The sequence below is a fragment of the Otolemur garnettii genome, unplaced genomic scaffold (genome assembly GCF_000181295.1).
Source record: "Otolemur garnettii isolate 467f Iridium unplaced genomic scaffold, OtoGar3 scaffold00005, whole genome shotgun sequence".
In the NCBI taxonomy this organism is placed as follows: domain Eukaryota; kingdom Metazoa; phylum Chordata; class Mammalia; order Primates; family Galagidae; genus Otolemur; species Otolemur garnettii.
In genome coordinates this window covers 20963185-20982421 of record NW_003852400.1, presented here as the reverse complement: position 1 = coordinate 20982421, position 19237 = coordinate 20963185, and the positions used below count along the sequence as shown (strand labels likewise).

The following is a 19237-nucleotide window of genomic DNA, read 5'->3' as shown; positions in this document are numbered from 1 at the left end:
AGAAAACCAATTATAAAATCCATAGAAAAATAAAAAATAAGTAGCTTCTCATCAACTAAGAAATAAATGAGATTGATTAGCTCTTTATGTGCCTAGTTAAATGTGCCATTTAAACACAGGGCCAAGCTTATCTCCTGTTTGTTTATACCAGTGGCTGAATATAGATAATGGCTACAGGTAGAATCTACATTATAGGTATACAATGTAATACCACAAGCAGAACATAATGGCACCAAACTCAGATTTTTCTTAAAATGGGGAAAGTTGCAGGCTCGGCGCCTGTGGCTCAAGCGGCTAAGGCACCAGCCACATACACCTAGGGTGGCGGGTTCAAATCCCCAGCCTGGGCCTGCCAAACAACGATGGCTGCAACCAAAAAATGGCTGGGCGTTGTGGCAGGCGCCTGTAGTCCCAGCTACTTGGGAGGCTGAGGCAGGAGACTCGCTTGAGCCCAGGAGTTGGAGGTTGCTGTGAGCTGTGATGCCATGGCACTCTACCCAGGGGGATAGCTTGAGGGTCCGTCTAAAAAAAAAAAAGGGGGGAAAGTTGGAAAGTGACAATAAACCAACTGTGAAATGAAAGCTGCAAAGGAAAAACTCACAGAGACACATGCACACACAGCCACACATTAGACTGTGCTGCTGGCTCTGGATACCCATGGGACTGACAGACACTGGCGATCGTTTCCCTTACTGCCATGTCTGATCCCATGCAACCCTGCGCTCTCCCCTTCAGCACCTCAACTCCCAGAAAATGCACAGAACCCATGGCTGCTTCTTCATGAGACTCCTCAGGGTTCTGTGAGCTGCTAGGGTTATAGTTCAGACACAGTAATCACTGGACCAACACCACACCAGCTTAGATGTCTTCCATGCTCCAGTGGGAACGAAGAGACACAAAATTCCTTCTCAGACAATTTTTGGAAGGAGTGCATGGAAGTGGACTCTCCTGTCACACACACTGGGAGAAGATGCCTGGCTTCAGAGTAAAGTTTAGACGGAACAGTGCATAGTTACTAATGACTAATAACTGGGTTTGAAAGCTAATAATTGGCCAGATTCATATTACTTACAGCTGAGTTACAAAGTGGGTATTTAAGAAAGGTAAACATATGACCCTATAGTTAGGCTTGACAGTCAGGCAGTTCTGTGTTGAGTCAGTCAGTCCTGGTTTTGCTGCTTTAAGACAAAAGTTGAACTTAAAAGAGTAAAACTTTTTTTAAAATCTCATATTTTTATAAAGAAAGGGAAGAGAAATTTGGCATTCTGTACACTACTCATGTACTGAAACATCTATTCAATAAAATTAATTTTCACCATTCATTTTAGGATATAAAATAATTAAAGTGAACACACAAAAAAAATGACATGATAGTTTCATGACCTCTGCCTCCCATGTAAAAATATCAAAATACAATCTCACATAGGCTGATCACATTATAGTGTAATATTTATTAAATTTCATCATTTATGATCACTTTGCTATAACTAAATTACCTGACATAAACCTTCACACTTAAAAACACAGATACTTTTCAACTATTTTACTTACACGTACTATTTAATTCTCATGCAGTGCTCATAATTAGGAGATACTGTACATTAGCCCTCTCATAATAAGCTTATAAAGTACTAAGTTCAGAGGGTAGAAAAATGCCGACATCACCTCATTCTCCAAAACCTGCCCACAGATACATTAAACCACTGCTGCTTCTCCTTGTGCGTGTATGGTATACTCTTCTGTAAAATATGTAATTGTACTCACATAACCATAGTTATGACAAGGCAATAATATTTCAGGAAAGGATTATAACAAATGAGACCAATAGATCAGAGCATATCAAAGTCATTGTCATTTGAGAACACCACACACTTTGACGTTTTCTGCTTTCCGGTTGAAAAGAACATGCACAAAGTTTTCTTAGATTGTTGTCAGGAGTGCATGAGAAATTGGCTTGCATGTCACATATGCTGAGAGAAGAGCAATGCCATTGAGGAAAAAGACCTGTGTTCTTTATCTTTTAGGTCTGTCTATATCATCTATAGCTGCTAGAAGTTTCTGTCTTGCTTTCTTATTGATATGGGAGCCCAAGCAGACATTCACCAAATTGGTCAGTTGTTTTGTTGAATATTCCTGTTCAAAAAAGGGAAATACAAATTCAGTACACTAAAAGACATATATCTGATCAATACAAGAGAACAGGCAGATATTCAGGAATCCATGAATAGTGACTGAGTGCTACAAGCCAGTAAAAAATCAGTGGAAATCACAGCTGGGACATGGTTGACCAATTGCTTACTGAGCTGGAACAGGAAGGAATAGGATACAGTGGTATACATTTGAAATAGGAAAGAACTGTATCTGTTTTTATATGGCAAAGTAATCTGACCTGCCTACCCTTTTTATTATTTTGAAGATCAAATATTTTATGCTTATTTCTGTGACAGTCTCTGTTACCAAAATACACAGACATTTCAAATTTTAAAACTACTATTGATTTCCTGGCACTCTCCACTTTATGAAACTTCAGTTAGAAAAACTCAACAAGAGAATAATTCCTCTAAGATATAACAAATGAATAAGGTAACACAGATCAGGAAGTCAGTATATTTTAAACCCTTATAATTGATAGCTGGCAAGTAAAATTAAGACTATAAGTATCTTTTTCTCTATACATATCCATCCACCTGGAACCTGGATTCAGATAATGAGTTGCTAGGATAAAAATCAAGAGGGATTCACAGAAATTTATGCATTCTGATTTGGTTTGAGTGGTTGAATAGCTAAAGTTCAGACGGTGAAAGGTAATTGTATATTATCATCTAATAAGAAAAGAAAACATGTCTTTATCAAAGGTAACCACTAAAGATAGAAAAAGTTCAAAATATGAGATTGAGATTATTTTAAAAACTCTGCAAACTTCTCAGTTTGTGTATCTGACCTCTGAGAGCACATCACCACCTGGTGAGTAATCACATTTAACCAGCAAGCACTGGACTCATCCTTGGTGGAAGTTTCCTCAGACACAGAGTCCCTGCTGCTGCTAGGGAGCTGTCACTGAATGACAGACATCAATCAGATAAAGCACTTCTCAACAATTCAGTCAGGCACATTAAAAGAGCACATACTAAAGTGGGCCTCATTCTTGCATTAAATCACATTTAAGGGCTGGGCTTTTCTCCTCAGCTACTACGTACCCTTTCCCCAAATCCCTTCCTCAGTACCAACTCTGAAGTGTTTCCACTTTACTAGACAGATTCTAGCAACTTATCACAGTCCACTTGTATCTGAGTTTAACATTTTGGTTCTCAGTGTTTCCACTTTACTAGACAGATTCTAGCAACTTATCACAGTCCACTTGTATCTGAGTTTAACATTTTGGTTCTCAAATGTCAGCTGGGCTAAAAGTGGTGATATTTCTCTGAATTCAAGCTCACTGGCCAAGATGATTAACAATAACATGTACATTTCTACTTTGCTTCCAAAGATCAAAAAGTGACCCATGGGGGCACATTTATAAAATACTCAGGCCAATGTTAAAGTTCCAAGCTAAAGTTCATTTATCCTTTTATGGTACTGAAATCAGAAAGGATGAACCTGGAAAGGTAAGTACAAATAATTTCTTATTTCTTTATCCATATGAGATCAAATTTTACTTAGCTTTTGCCCATGACACTTACAGCCTATGTCAATGTGGACCCTGCACAAAGAGATGTAAAGGTCACTGGAAGTTAAGAAGGGGAAGGGGGAAGGGAAGGAGGTATAAAAATTTACCTACTGGGGGTACAGTGAACACTATTCAGGTGGTGGGCACACTAAAGGTCCAACTTAGGATTATACAAGGTATCTGTGTAACAAAACATTTGTGCCCCCTTAATATTTTGAAGTTAAAAAAAGAAAGAAAAGAAAAAGATTTTTAAAATAATCAAGGTTAACAAAATTCTAAGGAAATAGTCACTTTTGCATTCTGTTGGGGAAAATATGAGAAAGTCTGGCGACCAGTATCAAAAATCATTAAAATGTACATACATTTTACACAGGTATTGTCCTTTTGGAAATGTGTTCTAAGATGGATGTGAACGTCCAAAGAGGTTCATCAAAGCACTGTGCACAAGGGTGAAATCTCAAACAATCTGGAACCCATGAAATCACACTGTTCTCTAACCTAGATGCCCTTCTTTCCCTTAATTCATTTTTCTCTTTCAACCATCTGTCATAGCTATTTAATTGAAGTCCAATTATATGTTCTTAGTTTATGAAGCAAGTAAATTAATTTTGTCATATTTGTATGTAAAAATTTTAATGGCAATGACTGCCACACTAGAGAAAAATTTTTTTCTTTGGAGCCATGGTATTTTATTATGAATAAAACTTCAAAAATAAAACAATCCTTTTGAATTTAATAAAAATATTATTTTTAGCCAGGTGTTGTGGTGGGCACCTGTAGTCCCTCAGCTACTCAGGAGGCTGAGGCAAGAGAATCTCCTAAGCCCAGGAGTTGGAGGTTGCTATGAGCTGTGTGATGCCACAGCACTCTATCGAGGGCAATAAAGTGAGACTCTGTGTAGGGTTAGAATCAATTTTTATACTCACATTATGTGAGCTATATGTAACTCACTGCATACTTATTAAATTTGCTTCTGAAAATTAAGTCTTTTGTCATTCCATAGTTATTTAATTCTCTGTAATGGAACTTGGGTGGTTCTGGATGACAACTTCTAAATCATACCCCTTAAGTATGTGCATCAATGTCATATCACAATGGCATAAATTTTGTTCAAAGAGCCACCAAGCAAACGTTAAGGCAAATGTGCAATAGGAAGCTATAATGATTGGAGCACATGGTCCACCACCTGTGGTACCCTTGGGTGGGCCAGGCCAGCTGGAGCAAAGTGGCAGGAGGTGGTGGAGATTTGCCAGTTGACTGCAAAAACAACAAAGAGAGGTTTTGCAGCTTCATGAGACCCTGGGCTCAAATTATTGTGAGTTAAATACAACTCACAAAACAGTTAATGTGTTAACTGTTTTTTTATGTCTATCGTCCACTTGCTTTTTATATCATACATGATTCCTCCATTGAAAACATATTCTCCAATCTTGCACCAAATGGTGCTGTATAAATCTTCATTTTTAATGAAATAAAACCACAAAAAAGGGAACCCTTAAGTTATTAAAGTAGTAAGGATTTGATGATAATTTAACAATGCCCCAATTTTTCTTAAATCTGTCTTCACATACTGCCTATTGAGACAAATGATACAACAATCATATAGAAAAGCTCCCCATACCAAGCATGCTTGGATGGTATGTGTTGAGTTGAACTGTCAAAAATTCAGAATCCTAAATAACAAAATGGTATTTTTCTCTACTTATATCTACACACACAAAAATAACCAAATCTATATTAAAGGAAAAATCTAAGGTAAAATGTAAGTTAAACTTAGCCATTTATTATTAGCCAAATTATTATTATCTTCAGTCATCATTAATACAAGTCAACATATGTAGAATGGCACCATTCCATTGTTGAATGGTACAGAAGGTTGAAACTTACGTATCAGTTACTATATTCAATCTATCTTGAAGTTAATCAAAATAGATTTTCCTATAACACAAATGTAGGAGACATATACCTAATGTTCAGACTTTGGCTGTATTTCTAAATAATTGCTGTAACAGTTCACAAAAGGCCCCCAAAATTGGAATAGGCAAAGGGACTCCATAGATACAGTCTGAATATAGCAAAGAATTGACTCAAGTAGTTTATGTCTAAAAAGCAGTGTTTCTTTATACCATGTACTGCATTTTTGTGATTTTGAATTAAATAACACAGCAGACAAGAATAGCAAAAAGAAAGAAGAAAACTGAATTAACTATTCTCCAGCTCTCACCCTGTGCTCTTTGATCCAGCGTTCCATGTCATTCTCTGTCAGGTAGTAGGCTTTAATATAGGTTTCCACAAATTCTTTATCAGGAATGGGTCTAATATCTGTTAGTTTTTCAAGTTTCATTAAAAACTGTTGAAAATCCAATTGCATCAAGGCACGACCCTCATTACTGCACTTCTTGACATTGGCATATCTAAGACACACAGTAGTAAAAAAACACATGACAAGAAGGTTAGAAAGACAAACCCTGGACTTTTCTCTAAACCATATTTTGATAGATTCTCCCAAAATGAGAAGATTACAGGAAAAAGAGCACATGAGCTTGAGTCAGAACAGGGTTGTGTTTTACCTACCTGTAAAAAGACAGAATAGTCATTTTACTTATCTGGGCCTCAATTTCCTCATTTGCAAAGAGGCTAAATAACTTCAAGGTTCTCTGCAGCACTGCAGACTGTAGCTCTCTTCATTCAATTAACATAATCTTTGTGGGACAGTTAAGCTGGCTACCCACAGTTATATATAAAACAAAGTGATCTTAGTTTTATAAAGCTGTTCAGTATTGTTCAATATTGTAACTATTCAGTGCAAAAGAAACAAATAATTCTCCCATGAAAGCTTGGCAAACCTAAGAAATGTTCATACAGAAAGTATATACATGTTTTCCACACTTAAACAGTTTACAGACTTAGTCCAGTGCCCCACACTACTGAAACACTATGTTTTAAGGTGGACTAGGATACTAATCCTAACAGTATATTTCGTTACTAATAAATTCATGTCTCATTTCCTTCAATCAATCATACAGAACATGAAAATTCAATCTTAGGAAATGAAGTACTTCACCTAAGGAAATCTTAAGAGTTTTAAGAAAATTAAAGCTTATATTATTTAAAGTGACTGAGCATTATTTTTTTTAATAAGAAGTATTCTATATAGAAATATAGACTAGTTACTATTTTACTTTATTAAAGAAATTTATTAAAAATACTTTTCAAGGACAGGTGCAGTAGCTCATGCCTATAATCCTAGTACTCTGGGAGGCTGAGGCAGTTGGATCGCCTGAGCTCAATAATTTCAGACCACCCTGAGCAAGAGTGAGACCCCTGTCTCTAAAAATAGTCGGGCATTGCGGCACATGCCTACAGTCTAGCTACTTTGCTTGAGCCCAGGAGTTTGAGTTTGCTGTGAGTTATAATGCCATGGCACTCTACCAAAGGTGACAAAGGGAGGCTCTGTCTCAAAAAATAAATAAATAAATAAAAATACTTTTCATTTGTGATCATTGACACACAGCCATTTTACAATGTATAGAGCTGTTGTTTTCAATACAGCACGCCAAGGCTGTTGTCAGCTTGTCAATGTAACCTTCCCACTTTCTAATACATTCCTTTTTAGGACAAATGAGAACCAGAGAAAAATAAGTTAAATGATAGTATGAGAACTCAACTGATGTGCAATTCTAGAATACTGCTCATGGTCTCTGAAATAACTACATGCTTTTTACCGATTTTTAAATGTATTACTGATTCCTATTTGTATTCTAGATGTCACAAGGTAGAGTAAGAACAGACTCTGAATAAGTGGGAAAGTTACTATTCATAAATTTATAACTCAACACATGAAACTTTTATATAGTTTGTAGTAATGTGATGATGATGATTAATAACTATGATAGAGAAGTTATGAGGACTGACTTTGCATCATAACATCAGAGTTCATATGCCTTCTTTACCTTTTAAAAAAAAAACTGTGTGAACTTGTTTTAGTTAACCTGTGTCAGCCATAGCTTTCTGAGCCTGGGTTTTTTCATTGATGAAAGAATATTAGTACCTATCAAATTTGTTTTAGGATTCGGTCACAGAAACCTAAAAAAAAGTCAGCAGATGACACACAGTGCCCAAAAATGTTAGGTATAATCATTATCATCACTGCATTTTTAGGTAATAATAATTATTAGTTTAACTTTCGCATAACCATTAGATTCTGCATTCCTCATTCATCCACTGTTACCTGCAAGAAAAGCAAACACAAGACTGGCACAGTGGGGCTTAAGCTTTCCTCTCTAATTATATTCCTAATTTGTCTACTACTTATCATTACCTTTACCCATTCTCTTTACCCATTAGTGACATCTTATAATGTTATCACAATTTATCGTTTAAGAAACAAATAATGCTTTCATGAAAAACTTACCCTTCCACAATAGTTCTATTAGCCAGTCGTATACAATGTTCCCAAAGTATGTTGGAGACAGGCAAGGGTATCCGCACTCTCTTAGAAACTTCATTTAGCCTCCTGTTAAATTGCTCAAATTCCTAAGACCCAAAAAAAAAAAAAAAAAATCATGGCCATAAGTGAGTATCATTATGATGCCATATACTTTCCCACAAAAGTGGCAAAATAACAACTAAAAAAAAAAAAAAAGATTTAGACAAAGTCAGAATCAAATCAAGAAAAACAAAAAGTGATAATGCCAAAGATAACTTGGACTTGGCGTGAGGGTTTTAAAAAAATATGTGCTGGATTTTTAAAAGATTATGTTACAGTACAGAGCATACTAACTACATTTCGCCTGGAAAAAAAAAATAAGTGTCATTAACTGATTAAACAATGTTAACAATGTCCAAATGTTTCTACATCTCCAAATTTTCTATGGCTGTCAGTATGGATTAAAAGAGTTGAATTAATTTGTCTTTAAAAATATCTTCAAGAAACCTAGTTTCTAAAAAATGTTCTAATAAGCTTTCAACTCAGAATTAATTATTTGTAATCTGTAGCTATACTCCTTAGAGAGTGTTCTGGTAAATTATTCTCTTTCCTAAACATTGTTTAAATTACCATACGGGTTGAGTATCCCTTGTTGAAAATGCTTGGGACCAGAAGTGCTCTGGATTTTGGATCCATTCAAATTTTGCATGTCTGCATCACACTTACTATTTGAGCATTTCAAATCCAAAATTCCCAAATCTGGAATCTGAAATGTTCCGATCAGCAAGTCTTTTTCTTTTTTTTTGGCCAGGGGCAGGTTTGAACCCACTACCTCTGGTATATGGGGCCAGCACTCTACCCCCTTTGAGCCACAGGTGCTGCCCTCAGCAAGTCTTTTGAGTGTCATGTGGCACTCAAAAAGTTTCAGATTTTGGAGCATTTTATATTTTGTATTTTTAAATTTGGGATGCTTAATCAATATACCAAATACTTTGAAAGTCATGTTATAACAGCAAATTTTTAGTACAAAGGGAAAAATAAAACATAAAATATTTTCTATTACCTACAGGAAACTGAACATTTTATTGTCTATTAACTTTTATGACATGATTGTACTAAAAATGTAAAATATATGTAACTGATTTAAATAATCCAAATAATCACAAGAAAGCAGCAAACCAGCCTTCAGTCTCTGATCTCTTTGGACTGTTACCATCTAAACATGTTCATTAACAAAAGAAAATGCTGTTGACCTCTCCTTGACAATATATTTCAAATAAACTTAAGGAGGCCTAAAATTATGTTTTTCTTTAGTTTCCTCGATGTGTACAGATTGAGGTGTACAGATTTTCTCAGGAAAAAAAAACTCATCTAATCATCAATCTCCCTTGCTCTTTTCCTAAGTCTCAATTTTTCTTGCTGATTTATTTTTAACGGTTCATTACTCTTAATTAGAAAGAAGTAGACTGTCAATTTACTAAGTTTACTTTTGAAAATCAAAGTTAAAGAACTGCACTTCATCTCTTGTTACACTTCATGGATTTAGCAAAGCAGCAGTATTTTACTACTGTAACTGATTTGGGTTTCAAAAGCCGTAATTCAACATTTTTCATTAATATTTTATTTAAAAGATAAACCATAGACTTAATGACATTCTATCCAATGCTAAATTCAATATTCAAAAATGCTTACTAAAAAATGAATAACAAAATCATCTCATTTTACTTCTAATTCTTTTGGGGAAACATAAGCAGGCTGCTTTCACCTAAATGCTTAGACTTAGAAAAGTAACAGAAAGGACAAAAAGTTTTTACAGATACTTAACCTTTACATTTAAGGAAGTTCTTAAGCTCTTAAAAATTGGGCTCAGGTTAATACCTGACTAACATTAGTTCCTTCTTATAATATTCATATTTCTTGGAACTAAGATTATTGAAGAAGCCTCCTTTGAGTCTGTGTATCTGCTGAGTGCAGAAGTCTTTTTTCCTTGCATACCATGGTGTGCTATGGTCTGAATGTCTCTGTTTGTGCCCTACCCCTGCCAAATCCCCATGTTGAACTCCTGACTACCAGGTGATGGTGCTGGGAGGTGATGCTTTCTGGGGGTGATTAGGTCAGGGGGTTAGAGCCTTCCTGAATGAATTTAGTATCCTTATAGTATGTGGTATCCTTATAGAGCCCCAGTGAGCAACCTTGCCTCTTTCCCCATGGGAGGATGAAATAAGAAGGTGACATCTATAAGAAAGTAGGCCCTCACTACGCACCAAATCTGCCTGAGCCTTGACCTTGGACTTCCCAGCCTCTGGAACTGTGAGAAACAACTACATTTACTGTATACAAGCCGCCTGGTCAATGCTATTTTGTTATAGTGCCCTGAATGGATGAACATAGTATGTCATAAAACATAGAATCAACTTTTCAGAAATAGAATTGTTAAAAAAAAAAAAAAAAAGAGAGAGAGGGTATCCTGATTTATAAATTATCTGAATCTTTTATGCTCCAAATGAAAATTCAAAACTGAAACCTCCTGGATATTCTAGAAACCAAGTTCTTCCTTTGATTATCTTTTAAGGTCAGTGATCTGAGTTCACTTTTGTCACTCCCCCCTGACATCTGTGAGGAAACCCATAGCCACTGCATACTGATCTGGGCACCCTTAAGTCTAGAGACAGCCTCACGGTCTTCAAGCCAGGCCTCCAGAGGCATCAGTGCAGGGAGAGGGCACACGAGCAGAACTCCACTGCTATCTATCTATCTCAGTCTATCGCTCCATTTATTATTTCTCTGGTATCCCAGGCTGTTATCTGTTGCCTTGGGCTGAGCAAGTGTATGAATGTGTCAAAAGTCAGGAGCAGGACAGGACAGAAATGAAAAATAAAATTTTCCTGAAAGTTGCTTTCATTTTCTCAGGAGCTCTTTCCTTACCGCAGAAATCCGCGTGGCTCTTTTTCTTACTTCCTCAGACCTCATCTCCATTCTCACTTTCTCAGGAGCCTTCTCCAATGACAATAAATAAATGGTATTCTACTCCCACCCAGGTCCTGTTATTTTCTTTTAACGGTTTATTGTTTTTTCACGGCATTATTCATCACTTGACATTAGATCTCAATTTATCTGTTTACTGCTATTTCTACACTGGTATGTAAATTCCTTGAGGGCATGTAAGTTTCTGAATCACAACTATATTGCCAGCATTTCTGTTAGTGCCTCTCACATGTCAGGTGATATCTATTCATGCATAAATGAAAAAAAAAATAAAAACTACAGTTCTTTCCAAGAAATTTCTAAGTGTAAGTCATTGAACGCAAAGAGATATTCACAAAAGCAATATCATTTCTAGAAATAACAATTCAGGATAATGAGGAGCACGGTCTCTTATTAATGAACATACACACTAAACCATAGATTCTAATTCAATAGAAATATCTTAGCGGGGAGGATGGATGGAGGGAGGGTGATTGGTGGGACCACACCTGTGGTCCATCTTACAAGGGTACATGTGAATCTTTCTGAATGTAGAATACAACTGTCTTAACACAATAACTAAGAAAATGCCATGAAGGCTACGTTAACCAGTTTGGTAAAAATATTTCAAATTGTATATAAAACCAGCACACTGTACCCCACGACTGCATTAATGTACACAGTTATGACTTAATTAAAAAAAAAAAAGAAATATCTTTTTACTATCAGACTGATAGCTATTGAGATTACATACTGTCAAAGTCAGCCATGATAGGCAATAATCGAATTCTAATTCAGGATGAGAAATTTATAAACAAAACCCAAAGATCTATAAAGTACTCATATCTATAGGAAATGTAAGTCAGACAGTAAGCCTATTTCAATATGGGGACTTGAACATCACAATGTTAAAAACATGGCAGTAAACATAATTGCACTACTTTAAAGTCTTTCTGATAAAAGAATATCTTTCCTAGAAGGACCTTTAGTAGATGTGCTTCTCAGAACACTTGCCTTTAACAAAGCATCTACATATATGTTGTGCTGGGACATGATTTCCTTTACATCCCACTTCACATTAGCCATCAGGAGCAGCATCTGCTCATAATCAATGGCTTTACCAGCTACAATCCAGTAAATTGGCTTGCGTAGTTCACTGGCAGTTGAAACCGTCTGAAATAAATTTCACAGAAATGAAAACAGTTACTTTCTAAAAGTACCAGATTTATTAAAAACACTCTGCCCCTGTTTCTAGTATACACTATAATTGAAAATAAATCACTATACATTTGAAGATTTAAATTACAAAAATATTTTAACATGAGGGCAAAGGCTTTACTCAAAACACAGTTTGAGACACTCAGTAAACTTGAGGCATTGACACCACCACTGTAAGAGAACAAGACATTTTCATGGAGACTAGCGAATATGTCTCCAGCTCTTCCAACTCTCTCCATTTCCACTCCCACTGTTCCACCTCAGGAATGGCATTCCATCCTCTCACCCCCCAGTAATCCAGCAGCCTTCTGACTGGGCTGCCTGTCTCTAGGTTTGCTGTCTATAGCCCACTCTCCACAGCGCCCCCAAAGACTGCCTCAAGAAAACCACACACACACACATCTGAGTTCTCAGCTGCCCACGTGCACTGTGTACTCTTTTGCCTTCACAGACGCCATTCCCTCTGTCTGGAACCTAGCCCCCAGCACCTTCTCTGCCTGGCTGGTTTGGGGTGAACATGACTTCCTCCAGACAGTCTTTTCTGACAACCTTCTCCCAACCACAGCCCCTCCCATCCTCCAATCTGGCTTAAATGCCCTGTCACTGCTCTTTCCCCATATTGTGGCACTTGTCATACTTTATTGTAAATACAGTTTTAACTGTCTCTCTCACCGAACTAAAAGTTAATGAGGTGCTTGATAAGTATGTATTTAATGCAGGAATTCACGAGTGAATAAGTGAATATTCTATCCAGCTCTCCTGGGGGTTGGAGACTGATTTCTAGTTAAAAAAATAAAACCTTAAATAATCTGTGACAGTTCCATTTGGCTCACAGTTAAAATGACATACAAGACCATCTCTGACCTGAGAATAAAACTGCTGAAGAAAGGGCTTTTTAACTGCAGGCATCACAGCATCCAGATGTGGCTGAAGAAACTCAAATTGTTCAGCCAAGAATACCCTAAAGAGAATAAATAATCCACTGTGTAAACAAACTCTGTCCAGGATTCAGAGCCTGTCAATGTTTCCGTATAAGTAGTCTCGTAAGGTCTCTGAGTGCAACATTAACGATTAAAGTTATTTTCCACTTTAGTAAACTATCGTGTACCACCACTTGACATGCTCTCATGCAATCTACACAATGATTAGTGCTGACTTTATCACTGAATGGAAATTGAGGTGAAAGAAGAGTAACTTCAGAGGGAGCTAATCAGATTACAAAAACATAGTTATGCTGCTTTGCATGTGAGATATGAGCACAGATAACACAACAGATTGATAAAATAATCTAACAGTATTTTTTAAGGATTTCTTTTAGAGATCCATTCAATTACATACAAGACTCTTAAATTCACAGTTCAGTATCTACACTTTGCAGAAGTTCACAACATCCATAGCATGCAATCTGTACCTCAGCTGAGGCATGTGAACAACCCACAGGAGCGGGGTGGGAGTCCTTTGGCTGGTGACTGAGCCTGACTATGGCCTGCAGATGTGCAGCAGCTGGGCACTGGTTTTCTCTTTTTATCATGTATGCAAACACTCTTAAGTTATCTTAGACTTCAATTTATGGAAGACGTTATATACTTCAATTTTTTTGTAACATGTTTAAAGATTTACAAAGGTCAGGAAGCATTCTTGCTGATGTCAGGGGTCAACTATATTTAGCTGACAATGCAACTATAGTTTCTCTAGAATCATAAGTCATCAGTAGAAAATAGAAATCGACTGGTAACCTATGTTAGGATCTACTTCTCAGAAATATATAAGGGCTACTCAGAAGTGGTCAATGTGTGCAGCTGCACTAGAAGTCTAACTATGTAATACTTACTTCTATCCCCTTTCTTATCTATGTAATGGCAAAGCAACTGTATTTAACAACTTACAAGGACTCCGTGGCTACCACTCTTTCCGCTAACCCATACAACGTATCGCCAGATGTCAAAACCACTAGGTGACTGAGGTGTGGGCTTGGTACCTTCTCCTTTCTTTCTTCTGCTGCTGTGAGCGTGGCAGTAGGATCAGCTGAAACGTCCTGAAAATGCAACACACACATACATACACAATCTGGAACAGCAAGAATCTAACAGTAAGAAACCATGTGATTTTGACAAAATTAGAACTATAAATAAAACGCTCTTAAGCATATAGCAACCACATTTAATTTCAGTTCTTCCCCCCCCCCGCTTTTATGATTTGTAACTATAAGAACTTTCCTTCTGATACTAAGTGAACATAATTCTGTATATTATCCAACTCTTTATGCTACCATCTGTATAGGACCTAAAATCTGCCAACACGAGAAATCTTTACAAACTGACAGATGTTTTATGTAGACAATATTGAGACGCCCCTCAAGAACTTGTAAATGAGATTGTCCCTTGAGAATCAAGCTGGTAAAATCCAAAATTATGGTGTGATGAACCATTTCACACCCGACCTTAATCAAGGTAACCTTGGTACAATCTCAAGAAGGCAGGACTAGAATAAAACAGCACCAATGGTACTGTATATGTCTAGGGGCAGATTATTGATAAAGATAGTCAATGGGGAAGGAGAGGGACGCCCAGAGAGCAAGATGTGTGGGGCCCCTCAGCACCATCTATGAGAGAACCACTGATTTAAAAACACAGTTAGTTACACAGTCAGCAGGAGTGAGGCAGTCTAATCTGTGGTCAGAAAAACTCATCAGACTTCAAATCTCTTCAGTTTTATTTTTACCCAAGCCATGCTCACTAGCAATCTACCTTTGCAGGGATTCTGATGCCAGGCAAGGAGTGCCTTGGATATGACTTAGGCACAATCTTGTACTCCAAAGATTTATTCCATATTATAAACATACATTGAGCAGCGAGGATATGCTTACCCAGCTTCCCCTCAATACATAGTCAGAAACTCTTATTTTTTGCTGAGCTCTTAGCAAAAAGCAGTAAAAAACAAAACAAAATAAATAAACACCCCCCCCCCGCCAAAATCTGAACTCGGTGGCACACTGACTATCTTTTTTTGTAGGGAGGGTGTGTCTCGAGGAGCTCTTAGGTAAAAGAGATGCTAAACTAGCTACTTGGAGTAGCTGGCAGGGCCCCAGAAGACTGCCAGCTCAGTAACTCCAGATATTTCAATAAAGACACACTTAGGTAAACAGCTTCACTTTGTAAAGCAAACATGAGAGAACGCTGTTTAGCATACTGACATCATCACACCACTGGCTTAAAGAGTTATCACATTCAGTGTCAGAGGAAAGGAGTTTTAGTTACTGGTTTGGCGGGAAGGGCAGGAAAGAAGTCAAGGTAATGACATCACATTTACACTAGAGAAAAAACAAGCCCATGATAGCATGGTTCTTAATAATGACTCCTAATGCTGTGATAATTTCAAAGTCACTTCACTGTATAAGGCCATGAAGAATTCTGACAACTGAATATATTTCTAGTAACAACTACTTTGGATTAGAAATGGACATTATAATTTTAGTTTAAGTACAATGTTTTCCAGTACTGATATGCCATCAAATTCCACTCATTACATTGTGAAAAACATTTCCAGAAAAGAAATTTACAAAAAGAAGAAACTAACGGGATAAATGCTATATGCGCATTACACAATAGCTCCCAGCACTAAAGTGCCGTTACGTTTTAAGCTTACCTGAATATAGATCAACAGTTAACCTACTCAGTCCTTCAGCAGAAAGTTTTAAAATTTTGAGTGAATGGGAGACTGACAGAGCTAGAAGAAATGCTAAACGTTACCTAATACGACCCCTGCAGTTCACATAGTACTGTCAGTGTGGAAAACACTGCATGGTTATCCATTACGGAGTTTAATGCTGACGACCTTGGAGCAGCCACATAGTACAAATAAATATTTAAATGCAAATGTAACAGCTTTAAACGACCGAGCCTCAGAGAAAATTCTACCACAAAAATTAGATGTGAAAGTATACAAAATGTAAATCTAGACTACTTTTCAAAGCAACTCTATAGTTAGAAATCTCTACCATTTTCCACATGAATAAAAGATATGAAATGCATCAGTACTCTGGGAGTATAATTTACCTTTATAAATTTAGCAAAAGCGAAACAAAAATTATAAAACCTTTCAAGTTAGAAAATGCTTTCACTCTTCTTTAGTTTATTTCCTATCTTCTAAAGATAGTGTCTCTCTTCAATTTCTAATTACTCAATTAGAATTTAAAAGTTATTTTAGCAATAACTGCTTCCCCTAGGGACAATCAGGGTCATAGAACCACGTAAATTATCTCATGTTGCATCTCCGCTATTTATTTCCCTCTACTAAAAAGGAAATAACCCTACTACAAAAAAAAAAAAAAAAATCTCCCAAGATCAAATACTGTCCGGTGACAGTTGGTTGCCTATGCTATTAATTCTGGTGGTTATTTAATAAACCACTTTAGGAACCTTGGAATCATTCATGACTCCCCTCCCTCCTCACCTGCCACATCCAATCAATAACTAAAATATGTCTCAACAAACACCACTCTTGTTTGTTCCTTTCCTCTGTCACTACATAGTTAGGCCCTAGACCTCTCAGTAGTCTTCAGCACAGGTAGGCTTCTTTTCTTTTTTTTATTAAATCATAGCTGTGCACATTAATGCAATTATGGGGTACAATGTTCTGGTTTTATATACCATTTGAAATATTTTCATCAAACTGGTTAACATAGCCTTCACCGTATTTTCTTAGTTATTGTGTTAAGACACTTACACTCTACACTTAGTAAATTTAACATGTACCCTTGTAAAATGCACTATAGGTGTGTTCCCACCAATTATTATGAGGAGAAACCTAAGGTACTATATGCAATCTCCTTCTAAGCATCAAACACTCCTGCTCTTAAAATAAATACAACTCAATGCAATAAAATTTAATTGGATTAAACTAAATCCAATACAAACTTGCTGAAAATACTATACAATCTCAAACTCAAACAGGTCAAGGTACCATGAATAATACAGACTTTTTTTTTTTTTTTTTTTTTTTGAGACAGGATCTTGCTCTCTCACCTTGTGGAGAGTGCCTTGGCATCAGCCTAAATCACAGCAACCTCAAACTCCTCGGTTCAAGAAATCCTCCTGCCTCAGTCTTCCGAGTAGCTAGAATAGATGATATTACAGGCTCATGCCCCTATGCCTGGCTAATTTTTCTACTGTTATGGTAGAGAAAGGGCACTGCTCTTGTTCAGGCTGATCTCAAACTCTTGACCCTAAGCAATCCTCCAACTTCAGCCTCCCAGAGTGCTAGGACCACAGGTATGAGCCATGGAGCCTGGCCAAATACCATACGCTTATGATAGCAGAGTTACTTCTGAATTTCATTCTTTTACATATTACGATTAGATATCTCCATATATAAAACATTTATAAAACTAAGAGTTTCTTTGGATTTAGATACTACTAGTTAATTTGGGATAGAACAGGGAGGTGATGCTAGGTGGTGATGAAAGGCAAGGGGAGGAATGCTTTCGTTCCCAGTTAACACTGGTGTAACAGGCATAAAAATTTAGCCAGGTGTCCTCAAACTACGGCCCAGACATTTATCCGGCCCACCAGGTGTTTTTGCGGCTGCTGCCTGTCCTGCTTAGCAGCCGACTCTTCCCGGGGCCGCAGTCCGGCCCTCCAACAGTCTGAGGGACAGTGAACTGGCCCCCTGTTTAAAAAGTTTGAGGACCCCTGATTTAGCCTGTTTAACAGCTAACGTTCTCTGTTTAAATTTTGGGAAATATACTTGAAGAAAGCAAGAGAATCACAAAAATGTTTGACTGACATAAATACATGGTATGTGCTTGTTTTGCATTTAAACAGAAAAGCTCCTAGTGTTTTAGTTTACACAGTACAATAAGGATATAATTCTTAAAGACTTTGAGAAATGAAATTTTATTAATCAACTCTCACAGAGACAATCACCTTTTTTCAGTTTTTCTTGACACTATTTTACTAATATAAAGTGAATTCTTACTTAGGAACTTTTCTGGACAAATTTAAAATATTTTTATTATCACAGATTTAAAGTTATCCAAAGGTCTTAAAGCAAACCATTTAGTTAGCATCACCAAATGGATAATTAAATTCGCATTTCTGGCGCCACTATGACCTATACCAGCATTGTTTCCTACTTTTCCTCTACCAGATGGCTTTTTAAAGACTTTAATGTGTCAAACAAATTTTCTTAGGTTATATTGAATTTACATGAAAAATGGTATTAGATGGCATTTTAGACTACAATGGTTTCATTTTGCCTCTTACCAGTTGGAGATACATAAAAACTAGAAGACATATATAAAAAATGATAAAAAAAAGTGTTCATTAAAATTTTGATTGACATACAGGAGAAAAATAAAGAAAATATTACTTGCATTTGGTCGGCTTCAGATTGATCAGGCTATAGCCAAAAAAGTGTACTGACCAGCAAGAAATCAATTAATGTTCTCTGCCAATGTAGATGCAAATTAATGCAATGAAAAAACTATACTAGCTTAAATAAACCTGGGATCAAGGTCAACAATAAAACAATAAACCAATGCTTGTCAGTATAAGTAATAATAATTCAACATTTAAACAAGGAAAAATTCAGGAAACTTCTACTGTATTGCACAAACACTTATCCTCCAGAGGAGTAAGAACACTGGAGAGACCCTGGCAAAGGGCAGTGCTCCCTACAAGCTGGAGGAAGAATCACTGTGTGCACGGGTCTTCCCGTCCAGTGGGCAGTCTTTTGATTTAAGAGATGGTAACAATAAGGATTTAAAGAAAGCCTATCTCTAAAATATAAGGTGCCAAAGGGGAAAAAACCCATGTCTATCTATTCACTTACTGGGGGAGAAAAGTTATAGGGGTTTTTTTTGTTTTTTTTTAAGATACATCCCTAGGCTCGGCGCCTGTGGCTCTAGCGGCTAAGGTGCCAGCCACATACACCTAAGGTGGCGGGTTCAAATCCCCACC

General features: G+C 36.8%; 1 protein-coding gene across 2 annotated transcripts in view; it reads right to left on the bottom strand.

Annotated features, from left to right (window-relative positions):
• Positions 1-1423: 1423 nt before the first annotated feature.
• Positions 1424-19237, bottom strand: part of VPS50 (VPS50, EARP/GARPII complex subunit) — a 126092-nt gene continuing 108278 nt past the window's right edge. For both annotated transcript variants that reach the window (XM_003782671.2, XM_023518793.1), the window contains 6 exons: positions 14165-14313; positions 13143-13239; positions 12075-12233; positions 8082-8203; positions 5892-6081; positions 1424-2133 (listed from right to left, as the gene is read on the bottom strand). In XM_003782671.2, coding sequence (XP_003782719.1) covers positions 2014-2133; positions 5892-6081; positions 8082-8203; positions 12075-12233; positions 13143-13239; positions 14165-14313 — 837 coding nt within the window. In that variant the 3' untranslated portion in view covers positions 1424-2013. The remainder of the gene's footprint in view (positions 2134-5891; positions 6082-8081; positions 8204-12074; positions 12234-13142; positions 13240-14164; positions 14314-19237) is intronic.